Source organism: Neohortaea acidophila (assembly GCF_010093505.1).
Source record: "Neohortaea acidophila strain CBS 113389 unplaced genomic scaffold BDY17scaffold_3, whole genome shotgun sequence".
NCBI lineage: Eukaryota > Fungi > Ascomycota > Dothideomycetes > Mycosphaerellales > Teratosphaeriaceae > Neohortaea > Neohortaea acidophila.
The window spans coordinates 350,964-369,039 of record NW_022985512.1 but is presented as its reverse complement, the minus strand read 5'-3'; the positions used below and the strand labels follow the sequence as shown (position 1 = coordinate 369,039).

General features: G+C 55.9%; 8 protein-coding genes across 8 annotated transcripts; 5 read left to right on the top strand and 3 right to left on the bottom strand.

Moving 5' to 3' along the window:
• Positions 1 to 135: 135 nt before the first annotated feature.
• BDY17DRAFT_277237 (Mob1/phocein) lies at positions 136 to 1,938 on the top strand. The gene is made up of 2 exons (XM_033732000.1): positions 136 to 423; positions 473 to 1,938. The coding sequence occupies exons 1-2, from the start codon at positions 202 to 204 to the stop codon at positions 1,610 to 1,612; spliced, it is 1,362 nt and encodes a 453-aa protein (XP_033591577.1). The 5' UTR covers positions 136 to 201; the 3' UTR covers positions 1,613 to 1,938.
• A 1,123-nt stretch (positions 1,939 to 3,061) lies between these two features.
• On the top strand, positions 3,062 to 4,159 carry BDY17DRAFT_240461 (uncharacterized protein; the record flags this gene model as incomplete). Its single annotated transcript, XM_033730361.1, has 1 exon — positions 3,062 to 4,159. A coding segment is annotated over one exon (1,098 nt), but the record flags the coding sequence as incomplete, so codon positions are not given.
• Positions 4,160 to 5,426: 1,267 nt separating this feature from the next.
• BDY17DRAFT_292744 (uncharacterized protein) lies at positions 5,427 to 6,712 on the top strand. Its single transcript, XM_033732885.1, has 3 exons — positions 5,427 to 5,694; positions 5,755 to 5,814; positions 5,894 to 6,712. Exons 1-3 carry the CDS (start codon positions 5,628 to 5,630, stop codon positions 6,367 to 6,369), a joined length of 603 nt encoding a protein of 200 aa, XP_033591575.1. The 5' UTR covers positions 5,427 to 5,627; the 3' UTR covers positions 6,370 to 6,712.
• A 46-nt stretch (positions 6,713 to 6,758) lies between these two features.
• BDY17DRAFT_262667 (permease family-domain-containing protein) lies at positions 6,759 to 9,605 on the top strand. The gene is made up of 9 exons (XM_033731865.1): positions 6,759 to 7,434; positions 7,489 to 7,865; positions 7,922 to 8,052; positions 8,109 to 8,248; positions 8,301 to 8,468; positions 8,526 to 8,643; positions 8,711 to 8,859; positions 8,915 to 9,057; positions 9,135 to 9,605. Exons 1-9 carry the CDS (start codon positions 7,161 to 7,163, stop codon positions 9,426 to 9,428), a joined length of 1,794 nt encoding a protein of 597 aa, XP_033591574.1. The 5' UTR covers positions 6,759 to 7,160; the 3' UTR covers positions 9,429 to 9,605.
• Positions 9,606 to 9,680: 75 nt separating this feature from the next.
• Positions 9,681 to 11,062, top strand: BDY17DRAFT_95008 (uncharacterized protein). The gene is made up of 2 exons (XM_033738864.1): positions 9,681 to 9,772; positions 9,822 to 11,062. The coding sequence occupies exons 1-2, from the start codon at positions 9,753 to 9,755 to the stop codon at positions 10,831 to 10,833; spliced, it is 1,032 nt and encodes a 343-aa protein (XP_033591573.1). The 5' UTR covers positions 9,681 to 9,752; the 3' UTR covers positions 10,834 to 11,062.
• Positions 10,842 to 11,606, bottom strand: BDY17DRAFT_321885 (methyltransferas-like protein; the record flags this gene model as incomplete). The annotated part of the gene is made up of 1 exon (XM_033736712.1): positions 10,842 to 11,606. One exon carries the CDS (start codon positions 11,604 to 11,606, stop codon positions 10,842 to 10,844), a length of 765 nt encoding a protein of 254 aa, XP_033591572.1.
• Positions 11,607 to 11,709: 103 nt separating this feature from the next.
• Positions 11,710 to 16,352, bottom strand: BDY17DRAFT_292740 (putative ABC transporter). The gene is made up of 2 exons (XM_033732884.1): positions 15,480 to 16,352; positions 11,710 to 15,432 (listed from the first exon to the last, which is right to left on the bottom strand). The coding sequence occupies exons 1-2, from the start codon at positions 16,327 to 16,329 to the stop codon at positions 11,813 to 11,815; spliced, it is 4,470 nt and encodes a 1,489-aa protein (XP_033591571.1). The 5' UTR covers positions 16,330 to 16,352; the 3' UTR covers positions 11,710 to 11,812.
• A 170-nt stretch (positions 16,353 to 16,522) lies between these two features.
• Positions 16,523 to 18,075, bottom strand: BDY17DRAFT_292738 (uncharacterized protein). The gene has a single exon (XM_033732883.1). The coding sequence runs from the start codon at positions 17,959 to 17,961 to the stop codon at positions 16,723 to 16,725; it is 1,239 nt and encodes a 412-aa protein (XP_033591570.1). The 5' UTR covers positions 17,962 to 18,075; the 3' UTR covers positions 16,523 to 16,722.
• Between the last annotated feature and the right edge of the window lies 1 nt (position 18,076).

Below are 18,076 nucleotides of genomic sequence, written 5' to 3'. Positions count from 1 at the left end.
ATGTTTTCCGACCTTGACGAGTGTTCAATAAGTGTCTGATGTCGTCAGGTCAAGAGATATCCTCAAGCTTTCGGCCAATTCCGCCGCGATGCACGGTCCCTGCGTCTCCGCGGCGCTTGCATACAACGAAACATTCCCAGACTTGCGTTCTCGTGTGCGTTGACCAAATCTAGTACACCAGAGCAGTCTGGCGGCTTCGCGATGGCAGCGACTCAGTCGCCTTCCTCTTCTCCTCGACTTCCATCCCCACCGCCCATCGCAGAAGACCAGATAGGCCCGACATCCCCTGGCGTGTCCCTTTACGAGGAACATGGAAAGTTTCCAGGAGTCCACAGCCTCGACACCGGCGCGGCGAGGAGGATACGACCGGGGACAAAAGCGGAGGATATGGCAGAAGGGCCTCCTTTGGTAGAACTGCATGATGTACGGCGAAGCTCTCACAACCAGAATGTCAATGGCTAATGCCCACCAGATCGACTCCGCCTTTCAACTGACCGAACACCTCAAAGCCCTCCACTGGCACTACACCCATCCCCCCGACAGCGACACCGTCCAACCCATCGACGCCGATATTGCGCAGAAACTCACCACCCCACCGCCCAACACCTCCCGCGACATCTGGCTCTACGAACTCGGCCGCTTCCTCATCCAGAAAACAAACGCCATCATCGTCGCCCTCTTCGCCGACGACCCGCCTTGCTCCTCAACCTCGTGCCCTGAAATGCGCGCCAGCGAATGGCAGTACCTCTGCGCCGTCCACGACCCCCCGAAATCCTGCGCGGCGGTGGATTACTGCTGCCACACCCTCGACTGGGCATCCAACAGCCTCGCATCCTCCAAGCTCTTCCCGTCGCGTCTGGGACTGGGCTCAGGCACGGGCGGCAATCTGATGGGCAACGACAAGCACCTGCTCAACCAGATGAAAGAGATCAAGAATATTTTCCGCCGGGTGTACAGAATCTACGCGCACGCGTGGTTCCAGCATCGCGAGATGTTCTGGCGCGTGGAGAATAAGACGGGCTTGTACGTGTTCTTCAAGACGGTGTGCGATGGGTATGGCATTATTGAGCCGGAGAATTACACGATTCCTGCGGAGGCGGAGGGGTACGAGCCGGAGACGCCGCATGCGCGGGAAGTGGTGTCGGATCCGATTACGCGGGTGCTGCAGAGGGGTGAAGAGGAGAAGACGGAGGCAGCGGCGGGTGGCAATGACACGATTGGGATTGGCGATACAACAAAGAGGCATAGACATACGAGGAGTGACCTCTCCGCATCAAAAGAGAATATCATCCAAGAGGAAGCAGAGGAGGAGGAGCAGGGGCCGTCGTCGGAACCAGCGCCGCCACCGCTGGGCAGGCAAGTGACCGCTCTCAAAGACGAAGGTGAAAATGAAACGGATGTGCAGAGTGCAGAAGAAAGAAATCGGCCTAGCATGCTGCGAACCGATACGCTCAAGCCAAACGCCCCACATGCGGCCGAGGAGGGAGACAGTCCGCTTACGGACGATAATACGCCAGTGGAGGCTGTCCATCAGGCTACCATGGAGCCAAAGGCGACTGAGGAGCAGTCTCCTACCGATGGCGAAGAGGCCAGCCAAACGGTCGGGGATTGAGCGCCCTTCACTCCGTGGAGGGATGCTTCGTGCAACCACCATGCGCGCAACCAAGTGGGCGATCCTCGAAGACGACGCTTGATTGAAGACGAATGTTGGTGTTGCCGTGAGAGGATGCTATAGGTGGGCAGAGTCTGCAGACTGGTCGACGATCTTCAGTGCTGCCGTCATACTCCAGTCGCAGGCCGCTTCGGGCAGCCATACGGGGACCATTCCGTCCTTCCTCGCTGGATGCAGATGAGGGTTGGGAGATATCCAGATACTTAGAGCCCTTCGAGGAGAGACATAAAAAGACAAAAAGCCGCAAATGGCATTCGTGTAGATCTTATCGCGAACCTCCATGCAGCGAGTTGCTTTCGTCGTGATACGCTGCCTTGGACTTTGGTCTCAGCTTGCGCCTGGATACGTCGGCCTTTCGATTGTTCAGAGTAGGCCTGCTCCGATCCCTATTCGATGACGGAGATAATCACAGGTCGTCATCAGACCAGGATGAACGAAGAGTTGTAAAGGCTACCTACTTCGCCGACCATTACTCAACAACCACGGCAGCAGATACCTGTTTGAGACATGAGTAGTTCGGCGTTTCGGCGACAGGTGTTGAGTTGAAAACTACAAGCCGCGCAGGCGAAGAATACCGAGTGCTATGGCGAGAGCGATAGGTTCGGCTTCAAACGGTTATGCGGAATCCGAGAGCGATGCTTCCGTCCGTGAGGACATGCAGTCGGAGAATTTCCAACCAATCGGGGAACAACTTGAAGGTTCGTCCCGCCTTGACCAACAACGGTTGGCCGCAAGGGCCGAGCGTGCCGGGCCCACTTCCAATCGCGTTGCTGCTCGCGCCTCCACACCGCCTGATCACCTCCCGTTTCCGGCGTATACCGCGTACAGTACAGTACTCCTCCTTCTTGTACTCATGTACATCCACTCCTGGTTGCTGCCGCTTACGCACTGCCCTCTCTCCCACGCTTCCCCCTGCGTGCGACTTACGACGTGAGGGTGCAACGCTGCGGAGGCAATCATTTCTCAACATGGCTGTGCTTCCGGGCTTATGAGGCGAATGGTGAATGCCTCGGACCTTGGGATCACTATACATAAGAGAGGACAACGGCTCCGATCGGCTGTGTTGGAAGGCAAGAGATCGACGTTCTGTGCTGCGAGCCTCACGTCGTACAACACCCAAACCTGTTTCCAGAACGTCGTCGAAGCCGGTATATCTCTAGCGAAGCCTTCCGCTTCCCGCCTACCTACGACATGCAGCTCCATCACCGGCGGGAAATGGTCGACATGCACTCCGCGTATTCCCATCAGCCTCCTAGACCTCAAATCCATCATTACTCCGAGCCTCAAGCACACCGAATACAGCGCCATGTGCTCAGTCAGTCGAGCCATCTCCCTCAACCACCACCACTGCCCCCTCACAGTCGCCAAAACAATCACGCCAGCAAGGGGCGATACTTTGACGACCGAGACATGCAAGAAAGCCCCCGATCTTCACAAGAAACATATGCATCGACGGTCGAAAGCGAGGCAGAGCCGGTGAAACAGACAACCGAATACGATGTCCCCGACTTTGCAGCGCAACCTCGTGTGGGCGCATCAAACGTGCTCGAGGCTACTCCGGCAGACTTCTCGGAACTCTTCCCCTCAAGCAGACGCTTAATCATCCATCATGACGACACGACCCTCGATGGCAACATGAATTTAAGAATTGATACGGGACTGCATGTTGGAGCAAAGCGACTCGAGATGACCCTGTTCCACTTGCGCATGCATGACCTCAAGAACCGCCAGTTCTCCCTGCGACGATATTGTAGGGATTCCGGCCGCGAAGTGTGCCACTCTTCCCGAAAACCAGCAACCCACAAACGGCCCGGGTTTCAGCGATCACTCAGCAATGCGCTGAATAGTATGCGGCCCAAACCCGACAGCAAGAGTTCCACAAGTCCCAATCTCGCCGGTCTCGCGCGGCATGATTCTGGCTATGGCTCTATGCACTCCATGGATCTGAATGAAGAAGCTCGGCCAGTATCCGCAGGACAGGATTCCAACAACCAAGAGCTTTCATCCAGCCACATCGTCAAGCTGGAATTTTCGAACTACGCTCATGTAGAGATCAAGCGCGCAGGCACTTCCACTGTCAAGTACGAGTTCGAGTACTGGGGCGTCCACTACACGTGGAAGCGGGTGGTGAAGAAGCTCAGTCACGCCAAAGAAACCTCCTTCCAACTGAAAAGAGACGGATGCGAGAGCGTGCTCGCCAAGATTGTACCCACTGCCCTCACTCCGCGACAAACCGAAGAAGAGCAAGACAAAGGCGGCTGGATTCCACCTTGTTCCTTGCGCATCGAAGACGACAACATCCTCCGCTCCATGAAAGATGTCTCGGATGTTGTCGTCGCAACTGGGCTGATGGCTCTCGTTGACGATGCGATTCGGTCACGCTTCCATTCCAGGACCGAGAGGCAGCTGCTCGTGCCCCTTCCAAAGGGCTCGATGGAGCTGGACTACATCAGCCCAAAGAAGCTGATTGGCGACATGTTCAACCGGAAGGAAAACCACTCGATTGATCGAAGCAGGCCACCGACTTCGGATTGGGATGGCGGACGGGGCGGGCACGCTGGTCTGACGAGACACGCGAAGAGGACGACTTGACGACTGTTGTTGCATGTGACTGCACTTCGTGGCACTATTGATTTAATCTTTTGATCGATGGGCATTCGTGACATGACGCATGACCGTCACACTGCGTGTCTCATCTCTGCATTCTGCGCTTCGCGCTTTGTGATTCCAGCGGAGCAATGCGTTTGCAATGTTTCATAACGGCTGCAGCGGAGACAGATGACAGCGCTTGGGCTGTCGCACGCACCGTGCTGTGGGTGCTCGTGCTTGGAGACATGGGCCGAGCGACGTCCTTTCGGCTTTGGTATTGCTACGTTGACCTACGAAGTTCATGTCATGACGCGACAACGCCCCCTTATTATCACGATAGCAAGCCTCTGCTGTCTGCTATTCTTATCACTCCTTCAACCATCACACAATCACCATACTAGTAAACGCGCAGCGCGAGCGAGTGGAGCCAGCACCCAATGCATCCGCACGTCATTGGATCACCCCATCTACGCACGCCTACGTGTCAACTGCAGCTTGGACCTGGTACTTGCTGCAACGCAACCAGACCCCGTCGCTGCAAATCAATGCAGAGCTAACAGTAAGGCGGACTGGACACTCTCGTCGATCTCTCTTCATGCTTCACGCTGACAACCGGCGATGCTCACGCTGGCGTAGAGCGATTCGTCAACGCGATTGTCTTTGCGGCCCAAGATACCTCGTGCCCGTCGCTGCTGGCCGGCATTCATTGCTGCCTGCGTTAAGAAATTTATGCTTAGCGTTGGGCTGCTGCACATGCTGCGCACCTTTTTCCCTCGTCTCTTTTCTTTTGCTCGTGCTGTTGGGGTGCTGTCATGCAGGGATCTTCCTTTGTGGACGACCTGCGTTAAAATGCCGAAAAATTGACGTCCTCCCGCTCTGGCTCCCTCGGACTTTGTCGTAGCCGTATTCATCGGGCTTCCCACGTATTTGCTGGTGCTGGTTGTTGTCGTCGTCGTCGTCAGAGTCTCATTTTTGCCTCTTTGCCTCAGCGTCGGGAATGTCTTTTTGTCTCACTCATAGCGCTGCACATGGTCAACGGTGACATGCACCTCTCCTGATGCCAGCGAATGGCATCGGCTGCCGGCTTGCAAGTGAGGCGGCGAGTGGACAAGCGGAGCGTGCCATTTGCGGTGAGTATTATATAAGGGAGGCCCATCTCTTTTACTGCTTTTTGATCGATGCTTGCACGCTCTTTTCTCTCTGCTGCGCCTGCTGCTGCTGAAGGAGGTTAGCATTTCGGCTTTTTCTTGTTGATTACTTTTGCAAGCATTCGCCTTTTGGACTATATTGCCGTCTCGGAGTTCTGCTACTCGCTTGTGTGGGATCACGCGCATTCCTTTGACGCCAAGTCGACGAGGCTGCAGGAATGTCGTCGACGCCGGGGTCCAGTTCTCAGCCGAAAGCAGCGGGCCCGTACGAAGTCCAACTCAACAGTAGGTGACTCCGTTCCGAGCAAGAGTGCTTACAAACAGCGCCACTCACTCGTTGTACAGACCTCTGTCGCACACACGGTGTTCGCCTACCTCAATACGAAGTATTTTCGGACCGACGAGGTGAGATAGACGGGATGATCAAACCCGACTCCGTATCGACCCCAGGGGGTTTCCCAGCCTTCTGACTTACGTTTCCCAGGGGGTCGAACAGCATGGAGCGCCGCCGTCGACGTCCTCAATACACGTGTTGATGCTCGCTTCTGGTACGACGGGCTTCGGCTTGGGCAGGCGAGGGAGGATGCGGCGGAGAGAGCATTACCGCTGTTTGAACAACTTGGTGCTCCTGCTTCGAGACCGGGGCAACAGGCTCCGGGTGCTTGGCCTCCGCAGCAGCAACAGCAGCAGCAGCAGCAGCAGCAGCAGGTTCAACGACAGCAAGCGCAGGCACAATCGCAACCGGCGCAGCAGCAATACCCACCTCAAGGACCGGTGCTACAGCAGCAGCGCCAGCAAGCCCCATCAGCTGCTACGTCGGTCCAGCAAGCTGTTCCGCAATATCGCGAGCAGCAGCAGCAGACGCCACAATATCAAGGCTGGCCGTCGGAAGCACAGCGTTCACAGCAGCCGCAGAGGTCGTATCGAGATCATGGGCCTGTTGGCGGGTCGTCAACATAGCGGTGCTCATCTGGTCAAGTTTGCGGGTTACAAGTTGATGGACTTGTTGTAGGATAACGGGGTGTGGATGGCTTGGATTGATGTGAGCATTGGAATCGGCAATGGCGGGAATGTATTGAAGGATGGTTGTTTGGTCTGACTGTTCAATGCTTTCAGCGGACGGTTTGTAGTTGAGCCCAATAGCAGGCCTTTACTGTGTAATTGATCACGTTCATTGTTCCAACAGGCAAGTTTTCTGTTGCATGGCAGATGATCGAAAAGGATGCATGCTGGTCGTGTCCGCCAAGCCGTGGTCGATAAGGAAGGCGGAAGTCGGAGCTGGCCGGCGGCGTGAGGACGGAGCTCCAGAGCGGCCATCTCCCGCGCACTCCTGATAAGCAACGCGGCGCCGTCCACTCGGCGGAGGCTGAAAAGCAGCGTTGCCGTGCATGAATGGAGATAAGTGGTGCATGAGTGGCAACGGTCTCGATCGCGCCCTCGATGCCGGCACGGAGGGGGTAACATCACGCGAGCAGTTCGAGCCGTACAACACCTCTCGCGGCCCTTTCGTGCATATCGATCTTCAAAGTACATCTCCCTTCCCCATCGCCTTATCTCTGGCCTTTTGTGATTCATATATCGCCACACTCCGCTCTGTCTAGGCGTCAACGCAGCTTCCTGACACGCTACGGCCACCCCTTTCCAAGCCGCTCCAACTGCAACACATGCGGTATATTTACAACCGAGCCCACGACTGGCGTTTCTCGCAACCCTCGCCCTGAGGAAACAACCTCACGAAGGAAACCACTACCATGTCGACCTCTACGGACGTCAAAGACGACTCGCCCGATCGTATTGGCCCCGACCATAGTCCAAAGAAAACCTGGAAGGACAAGGGCAGACGCATCGCGCGAGCATTCACCACCAAGGATGGACTCGTGGGCAATTACGATTATGCCTTCTTGTTCACCCCTAACATCCCCTTTATGAAGCATGAGCGCAGGGCCGCGCCCTTTTTTGGCTTGAACGATTCCATGCCCGTGCTTTTGGCGTTGTTGCTTGGGTTTCAGCATGCATTGGCTATGCGTGAGTGAGAGATTGATCCGAAGCTGGGTCCCCGACTGACGTGAACACTCCTAGTCGCGGGCATCGTCACCCCTCCCATCATCCTCGCCGGCGCCGCCAACTTGACCGGCGACCTGCAGACGTATCTCGTCAGCACCTCTCTCATCGTCTGCGGCGTCCTCTCCGCCATCCAAATCACCCGCTTCCACATCATCGGCACCCCATACTACGTCGGAACAGGGCTGATTTCCGTCGTCGGAACGTCTTTTGCCATCATCCCCGTTGCTACCGGCGCGCTGGCTCAGATGTACTCGACGGGATATTGTCCGTCGGCCGCAGACGGCACCAAATTGCCCTGCCCGCAAGGCTATGGTGCTATCATTGGGACGTCCTGTTGCTGTGCTCTATTCGAAGTTGCGTTGTCTTTTGCTCCGACAAAGGTTCTGAAAAAGGTACGCTGGCTACCTTACATCCTCGACATTCATATGATACTCACAAGGTCCAACAGATCTTCCCACCCATTGTGACCGGCCCTACAGTGCTCCTCATCGGCGTCTCCCTCATCTCATCTGGTCTCAAAGATTGGGCTGGAGGCTCGGGCACTTGCTCGGAGCTTTTGACCACCGGACCATACCGTCTGTGAGTTCCCCTCTCATATCACTTCTCGATTCTGCCCTTCAACTAATGCCCTCTAGATGTCCGTTCGTCGGTGCTCCACGCGCCGCGCCATGGGGAAGCGCACAATTCCTCGGCCTTGGCTTTCTCGTCTTCTTCACCATCATCTTGGTCGAGCGCTTCGGGGCTCCCATCATGAAGAGCTGTGCCGTTGCTCTAGGTATGCATCAAATTCCACGCAATTGCAAGCATTTCGCTGATTTATCTTGCAGGACTTCTTATGGGCTGCATCGTTGCCGCTGCTTGCGGCTACTTTGACAAGTCTGGAATCGACTCTGCGCCGGGTGGCAGCTTCATTTGGGTGCATACGTTTCCTTTGAGTGTCTATGGTCCCATAGTGTTGCCTTTGCTTGCCGTGTATACTGTACTTCCTATGGAGGGTGAGTCTCGCTGTTTTACATCGCATGCTCGAATGTGCTAGCTGACATGATGAACAGCAATCGGCGACATCACGGCCACCTGCGATGTTTCGAGACTCGAGGTTGATGGACCTCTATTCGACAGCCGAATTCAAGGTGGCGTGCTCGCTGATGGACTGAATGGTATCTTGGCTGGGTAAGCCTTGCCTGCTACCGCGTTTCCACGACAATGGGAGAGGTGACACTGACAACCCCACTCACAGCCTGGCCACCATCACGCCCATGAGCACCTTCGCCCAAAACAACGGTGTCATTGCCCTCACTCGCTGCGCGAATCGCAAGGCTGGCTACTGCTGCTGTCTTTGGCTCCTGTTGATGGGAATCGTGGCCAAGTTTGCCGCCGCGCTCGTCGGTATGGCATACCTCTTCCTCACCCACACAAAGCTCCTACTGATTGGTCGCAATAGCAATTCCCAGCCCAGTCCTCGGTGGCATGACAACCTTCCTGTTCGCCGCAGTGGCAGTGTCGGGTATCCGCATCATCGGCACCGTCCCATTCACGCGCAGAACGAGGTTCATCCTGACAGCCGCACTGGCTCCAGGTTTCGGCGTGAGTCCTTCCGTGCCTCTCGACACAACACTTCTATGTTCTCGTTACGGATACATACTAACAGATGGGGTCTACAGGCCACTCTCGTCCCCAACTGGTTCTCCTTCGTCTTCACCTACAACGGCAACAACCACGCTCTGCAAGGCTTCTTCAACGCCATCGTGCTCGTTATGGAAACGGGCTTCGCCGTCACGGGCATTCTCTCTTTGCTGCTGAACCTCTTCCTCGCCGAGGAGATTGAAGACGAAGCCATTCCTGAGTATACGGGGAATGAAATTGATGCCCCGGGCGACCGGGAGGAGTGGGATCGGATTGAGAAGCACACAGTTCAGCAAGAGGGGGAGGGGGAGAAGGCGGTGAAGGAGGCTTAGGAGGATGGGAGAGGTGTTGGTCTTTGGTTTTGCCGGAAAGAGTGTGATGGAAAGCTTTTGATGGCAATTGATGACTTATATGATTTTGTTTATGTAGATGTGCACAGTGTTGCTATCCTCATGCCCGCTGATCCCAGGATCGAGAATAAATCGTATAAACCGAGAAGTTCAACAGAGACCAGACGGGCGGAATTGGGCAAGAAGAGCGGATGGAGACATGACGTCTCCATCTTGCAATTCGTCCGACTTCCATACAGAACCACCATCCCTCAACGATTAAGTTGCATATTTCACTCATCAATATCGCGCACTCTACTTTCCAATATGCCTCCCAAAATCTTCATGTAAGTCAAGTAACCAGGCCCTAAAGCACACCCAGCCTAACGAAAGCAGCACCGGCGTGACAGGCTACATCGCGGGCGACGCCCTGCACGTCCTCCACCAGGCCCACCCGGACTACTCGTACGCCGCGCTCGCCCGCACGCAGGAGAAAGGCGACAAAGTCAAAGCCGCGTACCCCAACGTCCGCATCGTCCTAGGCGACCTAGACAACAGCGAAATCCTAGAAGCCGAGGCGCGCAAAGCGGACATCGTACTGCACGCCGCCGACGCATCGGACCATGAGGGCGCGGCGAAGGCCATTGCCAAGGGCCTCGCGGAGGGGCATTCGAAGGAGAATCCTGGCTTTTGGTTGCATACGGGCGGGACTGGGATTTTGACCTATTTTGATTCCCGGGATGAGCGGTTTGGCGAGTGGGATGAGAAGGAGTTTGATGATTGGAGTGGCGTGGAGGAATTGACGAATTTGCCGGACGAGGCTTTTCATCGTAATGTCGACAAGATTGTCCTTGAGGCTGGCGTTAAGTATGCGGACTCGGTCAAGACGGCTATCGTCTGTCCTCCTACCATTTACGGCAAAGGGCGAGGCCCAATCTCCGGACGCAGTCGGCAGGCTTACGAGCTTACCAAGGTCGTGCTTCAGAAGGGGTATGCACCGATTACTGGGAACGGCAAGGCACGTTGGAACAATGTGCACGTCCACGACCTTTCGGATCTCTTCGTCCTTCTCGTTGAAGCGGCTGTGGCGAAGAAACTCGACGCAGAACTCTGGGGTGCCAAGGGCTACTATCTCGCCGAGCATGGCGAGCACGTCTGGGCCGATCTGTCGAAGTTGATTGCAAAGACGGCAGCGGAGAAGGGGTATATTGGGAAGGACTGGAAGGAGTATCAAATGGACCAGAAAGAGGCCTTTGACATTGCCGATTTCCAGGCCCTTTCGTGGGGTCTGAACTCCCGAGGGAAGGCGGAGCGTGCCAGCAAGTTGCTCGGATGGAAGCCTCATCGGGTGAGTATTGAAGAGGAGGTGCCGAAGATTGTGCAGGAGGAGAAGGACAGGCTGGGCTGAGCTATCGTTCAAGCCGTGGTCTCATGCCGCTTCGTAGCCGTGAAGATATACAGTATCGGATCCTGCAAATACTCCTCCCAGAACTCCCGATCTCCTCTAACAACCGGCGTCTCCTCCCAGCGCACATTCGTAAACGCCTCAAAGTACTTTCCAGCAACCTCCATCGACCCATCGTAATACGCGTCTAACGCCAGCGACTCAAACTCCAACACCGGCTCGGTCAACATGCGATATCGATACGCAAACCCGCCAGCAAACGGTTGAAACCCGCCGAGCTGCACACCATACTTCCCACTCGACGCCGCTCGCGAGTAGGGGTTGTTTCTATTCGCAAGCACCCGTCCGCCAGGCTTGAGATACGCCGCTGCGTTGCGCCACATCATGTCCAGTTCCTCGACATTATGTGCGTGGTCGAAGACGCCGTTGGCAATGACCAGATCATACGGAGCTAAACCAAGATGATCGAGAGACTGAGAAGCATCGCCGTGAAACCATCTAATCCTCTCCCTCCCGAGGGAAGCTTCTTGCGCTTGCCCAAGCTGCATCATTTCAGGCGAAATGTCCACAACATCGACCGCTTCAGCGCCGGCTTTCAAAGCGTCGCGAGCGCGCGCACCGGTGCCGCCACCTAGATCCAGAACTTTGAGGCCGGCGCAATCCTTGATTGACAGGTCGAACAGCTGCTGTTCGAGTTTGCCTAGCGGTAGGGAGGCGAATTGGTCGTAGGTGGAGGCGTTTTGGGCGTAGTTTGCCTGGATATGGTCTGCGTTCATGTTGACGAAATGAATTGCACTGGGCACCAAAAGGACTCTCAAAGATGTGGCGTTCGCGAGGGAGTCGATGCAGACAGGTCGACGTGACAGTAGAAGCTAAGTGTTGGAGTAAGCAGCTCGAATGGCGAGGATATACGGAGCTCCTAACGAAGCCAATCAAGGCTACATAACCTCCCCCAAGACACATGAAAACATTGCCTCCAAATTCACTGCTGTTCACCCTTCTCCCACATCGCCTTGAAAGCACCACCCTGCCTACCCAAAAGCTCCCGCGGCGATCCACTCTCCACCACCCTCCCAGCATCCATAACTACAATCTTATCAAACTCCACAATTGTCGTCAGTCGATGCGCAACAGCAATAACAGTGCTCTCACGAAACTCCTCGCGAATCAGCCGCGTCATCTTCTCCTCCGTCACCGCGTCCACCGAGCTCGTCATTTCATCCACGACGAGCAGCTTCGACTTCCGCACCAGTGCCCGCGCCACGGCGAAGAGCTGCAGCTGCCCTTGTGACAATCCGAGAGACGCCATTTCGACGTCTAGCCCGCCGCGTTGGCTGACGAGGTCGAAGAGGCCGACTTTCTGCAGTGCGAGCTCGGCTTCTGCGATGTCTGTCTTTCCCAAGGGATCGAGGTTGGCGTGGAGCGTGCCGGGGAATACTAGCGCTTCTTGTGGCAGAGCTGCGAATGATTGTCGGATTGTTTGGCGAGGGACGGTGGATAGGTCCAGACCATCGACCGCAATGCTGCCGGAGGAGTAATCCAGCAGGCGGAAGAGGGTCAGGAGCAGACTACTCTTGCCGCTTCCCGAGCGACCGCAGATGCCGACTTTCTCGCCCGCTTTGATCGACAATGAGATGTCTTTCAGCACCTGCTGGTTATCCTCGTTGTAAGATGCGTTGAGATTCTTGATGACAACATCGCCATTGGCAGGCCATGTCGAGTCAGGGACGTGGCATTCTTCCGCCCGGTCTTCCGACTCGGTAGTAGCTTCAAAATTCTTGCATCTCGCCACCGCGCCCAACGACGTCTCCAGGGCCGTCCAGGCTTTGACAGTGAAGCTCATGTAGAAGGTAAAGCTCAGAACAGACAACAATGCGACACCAATGGACCCGGCGCTGGATGTTGATGGTAGCGTCATGGCCATGGAGACCACAATGATCGCGACGGCAGCCGTGATGAAATTCAATATCAGGGTCAGCCATCGCTGAATGCAGAGCATCAAGTAGTAGGCGCGTTGCGACTTGTCCAGCAGACTCAGGCATCGCTGATGCGATTGATGTTGCCAGCCAAATGCTCGGATCGTCACGACTCCGGCGAGCGTCTCGGAGCAATGTGTGAGTAGTGGTGCCTGTGCTTCCAGCTCAAGGAATCGTAATTGCCGAGAAGTACGAAGATACACTCGTTGGATGCCGTATAGCGCGAGGAGAATGAACGGCATTGTTGCCGCAGCGTACTGAGCGCCAGATACAATGATTGCTCCGCTTGCAAGAAGCATGCAAAAGGCAGGCACGAACATCAACACCGCCCCGACAAGCTCCCCTTCAATAAGAGCCATGTCGTTGGAGAATCGGTTCAAGGTGACGCCGGCGTCCGTGTTGACGAAGAAGGAATACTTGGCGTGCATGACCGCGTCAAGGAGCTGCTTGTGGAGCCGTGCGCTACTCCTGGGAACAGACCACACTAGCATTGCCCACATCTGCAGGCCGCTGGAAGCCATCGCGAGGCCGGCGAGCGAGAAAGCAACCCCAAGCCAGAAACCAAGAGGCTGTGGATGACGACTCGAGACTTCCGCTTCGCTCCAGAATTTGACCCAAATGCCAGGAAATCGGGTTGCAAAGGCAAACAGCACGGCGCAGATTCCTACCGTCGATCCCAGTGTGGGGCCAATAGATCGTAAGTAGTATCTGTACACACTCACGTCGCCGGTCTTCCGGGCAAGGTCTGCTTGTGTGATTGGCACTTTCGCCGGCGCTGTCGGAAGAGTCGTCATTGTAGTAGGAGGCTCATCGGACTCCTCGTCACTTTCGGATAGAGTTCCCTTGACACTGAGTTTGTGGACATAACCGCGAGTGGCATTCAAGCTCCTCCACGTTCCCTGTTCGACGATGTTGCCTTCTTCGCCAAGGGCAACAATGTAATCGGCCTCTGGTAGGTACTTCTGAGCATGCGTTGCCAGCACGACAGTCATCCCTTGCGATTTGCACAGCCCACGGGCCCCGAAAACCTGGGTAAAAACTTGCCGCGAAGTACCTGCGTCCAAGCCGGAGAGTACGTCATCCGCAACCAGGACCTGCTTTCGAGCGTACAATGCCCTGGCAATAGCGATGCGCTGGCGTTGTCCGCCACTGAGGGAAACGCCTTTGGTGCCGACGAGCGTGTTGTCTCCGTTGGGGAACGCACGGATGTCTGTCCGCAAGGCGCAGGCTGAGGTGACGGTGTTGTACCAGTCTTGGTCGAGATCTGATTGTCCGACGATCAAGTTTTGGACAGTGTCATTGGGCAGCCACGGATCTTGAGAGCAGAAAGCAAAGCTCTGGATCCCCGCGAGGACCTCACGACGGCCACTGGACAGGGCAATGTCTCCGATAATGGTTGCCAGGAGGGTAGACTTGCCACTGCCGACAGGGCCGATGACCATGTGACATTCGCCGGGTATGAGTCGCAAATCTATGTCCTTGAGCACGTGCTTGCCTTCTGCGCCCAGTATGGCTGCGCCACGTTCAATTCGTACCACATATTGGGAATCGTGCGACGGGGCTTTGGTCGGGGCAAGGACGCTGAGCTCAATAGCTTCGCCTCCAGTATCGCTGCCAAAAGCTGTCGGTTCATGGCGAATGGTAGGCTCCAGAAGACGACTGCAGCTGCTTTCGTCGAGAAGAAGGAAACTTTCCACTCTTTCAAGACTTGCGAGGGCGGTCAGCAGCTGTGGAACTCCATGAATGAGCTGTTCAATCGGTGTCGCAAGAAGCGACACAAGTGCAAGTGTGGTGAAGGCGATCGTTGGGTTCAAGGCTCGTCCGCCCTTCAGCAAAGTGAACATCATGAGTGTCAATGGCGGAGCGAAGACGTCCGGCAATTCGCCCAACAGATTGCGAAAAGTAATGTATTTTCGATACTGGGCATACTTCGCAAGCTCGGTAACGCGCATGCTCTGGATGCGATCGGTGAAGTAGGCCGTCAGCCCAAGCATCTTGAAGCTTTTGGGGAACCCTAGAACGGAAGAGGTAAATGCAACCCGGTCAGAAACAGCCTTGAGCCACCCTTTCTGCATGGGTATGGCATTGTTGACGTTGAAGAAGTTGAGGATTGCGGTGGCAACGGTGATAGCCACAGGTGCTACGCAGGCAACGCCAATCTGGCGCTCGAGCAAGTACATGGCGACCGTAATCTCTATTGGCGTGGCAATGAGCACATCAATCTGCTTCAAGGACATGCAGATTCTGTTGACGTCCGCGCTGATGAGAGTCAGGGCAGTGTTGTCTGCTAATTGAGCAGAACTCAATGTCAGCGACTTGCTGTGGACTGTCGATACGATGATGCCCCTGATCTTCGTAACCATTCGATCCATTGCACGTTGATAAAGAGCGGTGGTGATGGCAAGTCCAATGTAGACCAAGGCTGCAGCTCCGATCAAGCCGCGACCATAGTTGACATTCTGACCGTGTACGCCCTCGCTCAGGAGCGAGGTTAGGCGGTTGATGAGCAAAGGTTGGCAGAGCTTGAAGGCGCTGAGACAAAGTCTCGGGGCGACCATGGCGAGGAATGTCATCCTGATGCTATGGAACACGGCCCAGGATACGGACCACTTGCGGGTTTTCGTTTCTGTCTTCTGTCAGCCCACTATAGCACCTAAATTACCGAAAGCTTACGTTTAGCGCGCCTTTGCTGGAAAGACGACTCAACATTCTCAGAGTGCAGATCCGTATCGATGGGATAGAGCTTATCGATGGAAAGGATTCCCTTGTATCCCGACCAGAACATGGGGTTCAGCCACCACATGGAAGTGCGGTCATAAAGGCTCACGAGCGCTTCCGGTGGGTACAGCTTGTATGCGGGGAATAGAGCCCGCCTCTTGGTCTTTGCCTCCAGACACAGGACCACAGCCTTTGCGGCGACGCCGGCAGTGAACAATGCAGGCAATGCTCGAGGGCCACGACGGAGCCATAGTGTTCTCGTCTGAGGAATGTCGAACAGCAGCGAGAAGAGGACGTAGAAGTTGATGAGAGAGCTCGGGCGGACGGTGCGAGTGTGCTCTAAAGCTGACAGGTACAGTAAAGCCAGAGAGGCCAAGAAGGAGAGCACAGCAGCAGGGATGGAGGCTTTAGTGCGATACATGGGCGTTAGAGCCCATAAGACGAGCAGCGCCAGCTGGGTGCAGGCGAGGAGCAAGATGGCCAGCTGCTTGACGCTTTGCAGGCCATTCCGAAGCACTTTCACGCCCTGCTTGCGGAGCTGAGAGGCGCGAATGGGGACGAGGAGGAGCAGGAGGGCACACGGGGCCAACTGGAAGAAGGACTGCTCAAACAAGAGGGTGAAGTCGAAGTCATCGCGACAGCCTCCGCCCACGGCCGGTCCAAAGGCGTTGTCGGCCTCGAGGGGGCAAGGCATGTTGATGGGGGTTGTTGTGTCGCGTGAACAATCTCCTCTACGCCGGCGTCTTGTGTTCGTCCCCCCGCTGGAGATTCGTCCGATAAGGCTCGGTAAGCAGGCTGCAGCCATGAATCAGCCATGCTGGGTAGTGCGCAGGTGTGCCCACACCTACTCCCAAGCTCGACCTCACTCACTCCGCTCTAAAGTTGAAGATGAGTGGGGTTGAGAGTATGGCATGGCGATTACCTACTGCGAGAGGAGAGGAGGTGCTGGAGAGGGAGCAGACTGTGGGGTTGTAGGATCAGAGGGCGGCGGTCTTTGGGTATGAGACGGGGACTTGACTGTGCAGACGCTGCTCTATCAATTCTTGCTCTTCAGCAACGTAACTTCTGCTTCGGTAGGTTGAAGCGTCACACATCTCCGCCAGACCCTCAATGTAGGATAAGTAACGGAATGCTACTCTCCTCCGCAGCCACGTACCGAGCATCCAATACAGGCCCTCTGCACCGCCACTCCCTGGTCTCACTGCCGCATCGCCGCATCCCGAAAACGCTTCAGCCCACAAGCCTGGCAATGCAAGACACGAAAGGAGGAGGTACCGCTCAAGACCACACACGGCCACTGGTCCATCAACAGCCTCCTTCTCACGGTGAGCGTGTCACTCACGTGAGCAATCAGATCCCGCGGGGCCTGGCCTTCACGTAACTGATTTTGCCGGACTTCCTCCACCACTTTGTCCTCGGCGCACAAGCAGTACTCCGGGAGCGATGCGTCATACTCGATGTGCAGCTTGCCGTCGCTGGATTTGCGAAAGGTGTAGGTGATGAGGTGATGGCCTGACTCCGACGCCATCGTGAACAACTGCAGCTCCAAGTGGGTGAGATTGCCGGCGAGACCACGTTGCGGCCTCCACCTCAACAGGAACGGCTCGCGGGTCATGTTCGGCGCCAGCTCGATAGCGGGGACTTTGCGGGGGTCCTTTCTGCAGAATGTGAAGGTATTCTCGCTGTAGAAGAGTGAGAGCGCCTCACGCTCGAGCTGGCGACACACGAGTGCAAGCACGGGCTCTCGGGGAAAGCGGCGGTAAGTGTCCGATTGCTTCTTGCGCCCTTGCTTGGGTTTGATGATGACGCGGAAGCATGGATAGAGCGGCTCGTCGCTCACGCACAGTAGGCGGTAGATGTGATTGCGGATTTCTCCTGGCAGGCTGAGGAGGTGAAGCGGCGGATCACGAGGAGGAGCAGAACCGAAGTATTGGGGCTTGGGCTGAGCGGCTTTCTTTTGGCGAGCGGCCATCTTTGCGAATTGGAGAGATGTAGTTTCGAAGGGTGGGGGTGACGGTGGCAGTGGCGGTATGTGAGTTGCTTGCCGATGGTCCTGGGAGAGTCTTCGTTTGGAAGACTTGGGTTTCGATCGACGCTTGGACGTGCGTGGGTTGTCGAAGCAGCCCGGGGCGTATAGAGAGGTCTCGTCGTATGAAGGGCCGGGCCAGGCCTTGGCGTGTGGTGAAAACGTGAACTCATACGTGAAGCCCGGCTGTCCAAAGACGTGCGGAGGGGGTTGGCTGCTTTCCGCTTGCATCGGGTCTTTGTGGAAGTCTTGGAGGGAGAAGGTTCGCAGATTCGCGGTGATTCCATTATCTGTTTGGCTGTTGCTGTCGTCTGAGAGTGCTCTTAGGCCGTCTTGTACTGAGTGAGAGCGACAGCGGGCAGCCTGGCGGCGTTTGAGCCGGGCCACCATCCTGCCCAGCACGCCAGGCATGGCTGTCACTGGATGGCAACTTGAATCTTTGCACTGCTCATCGAGATCAACCTGAGGAAGAAGAAGTGATCTGACAGATCGTGAATAAGGGAGCTGCAGGGTCGGCAAGGAATGC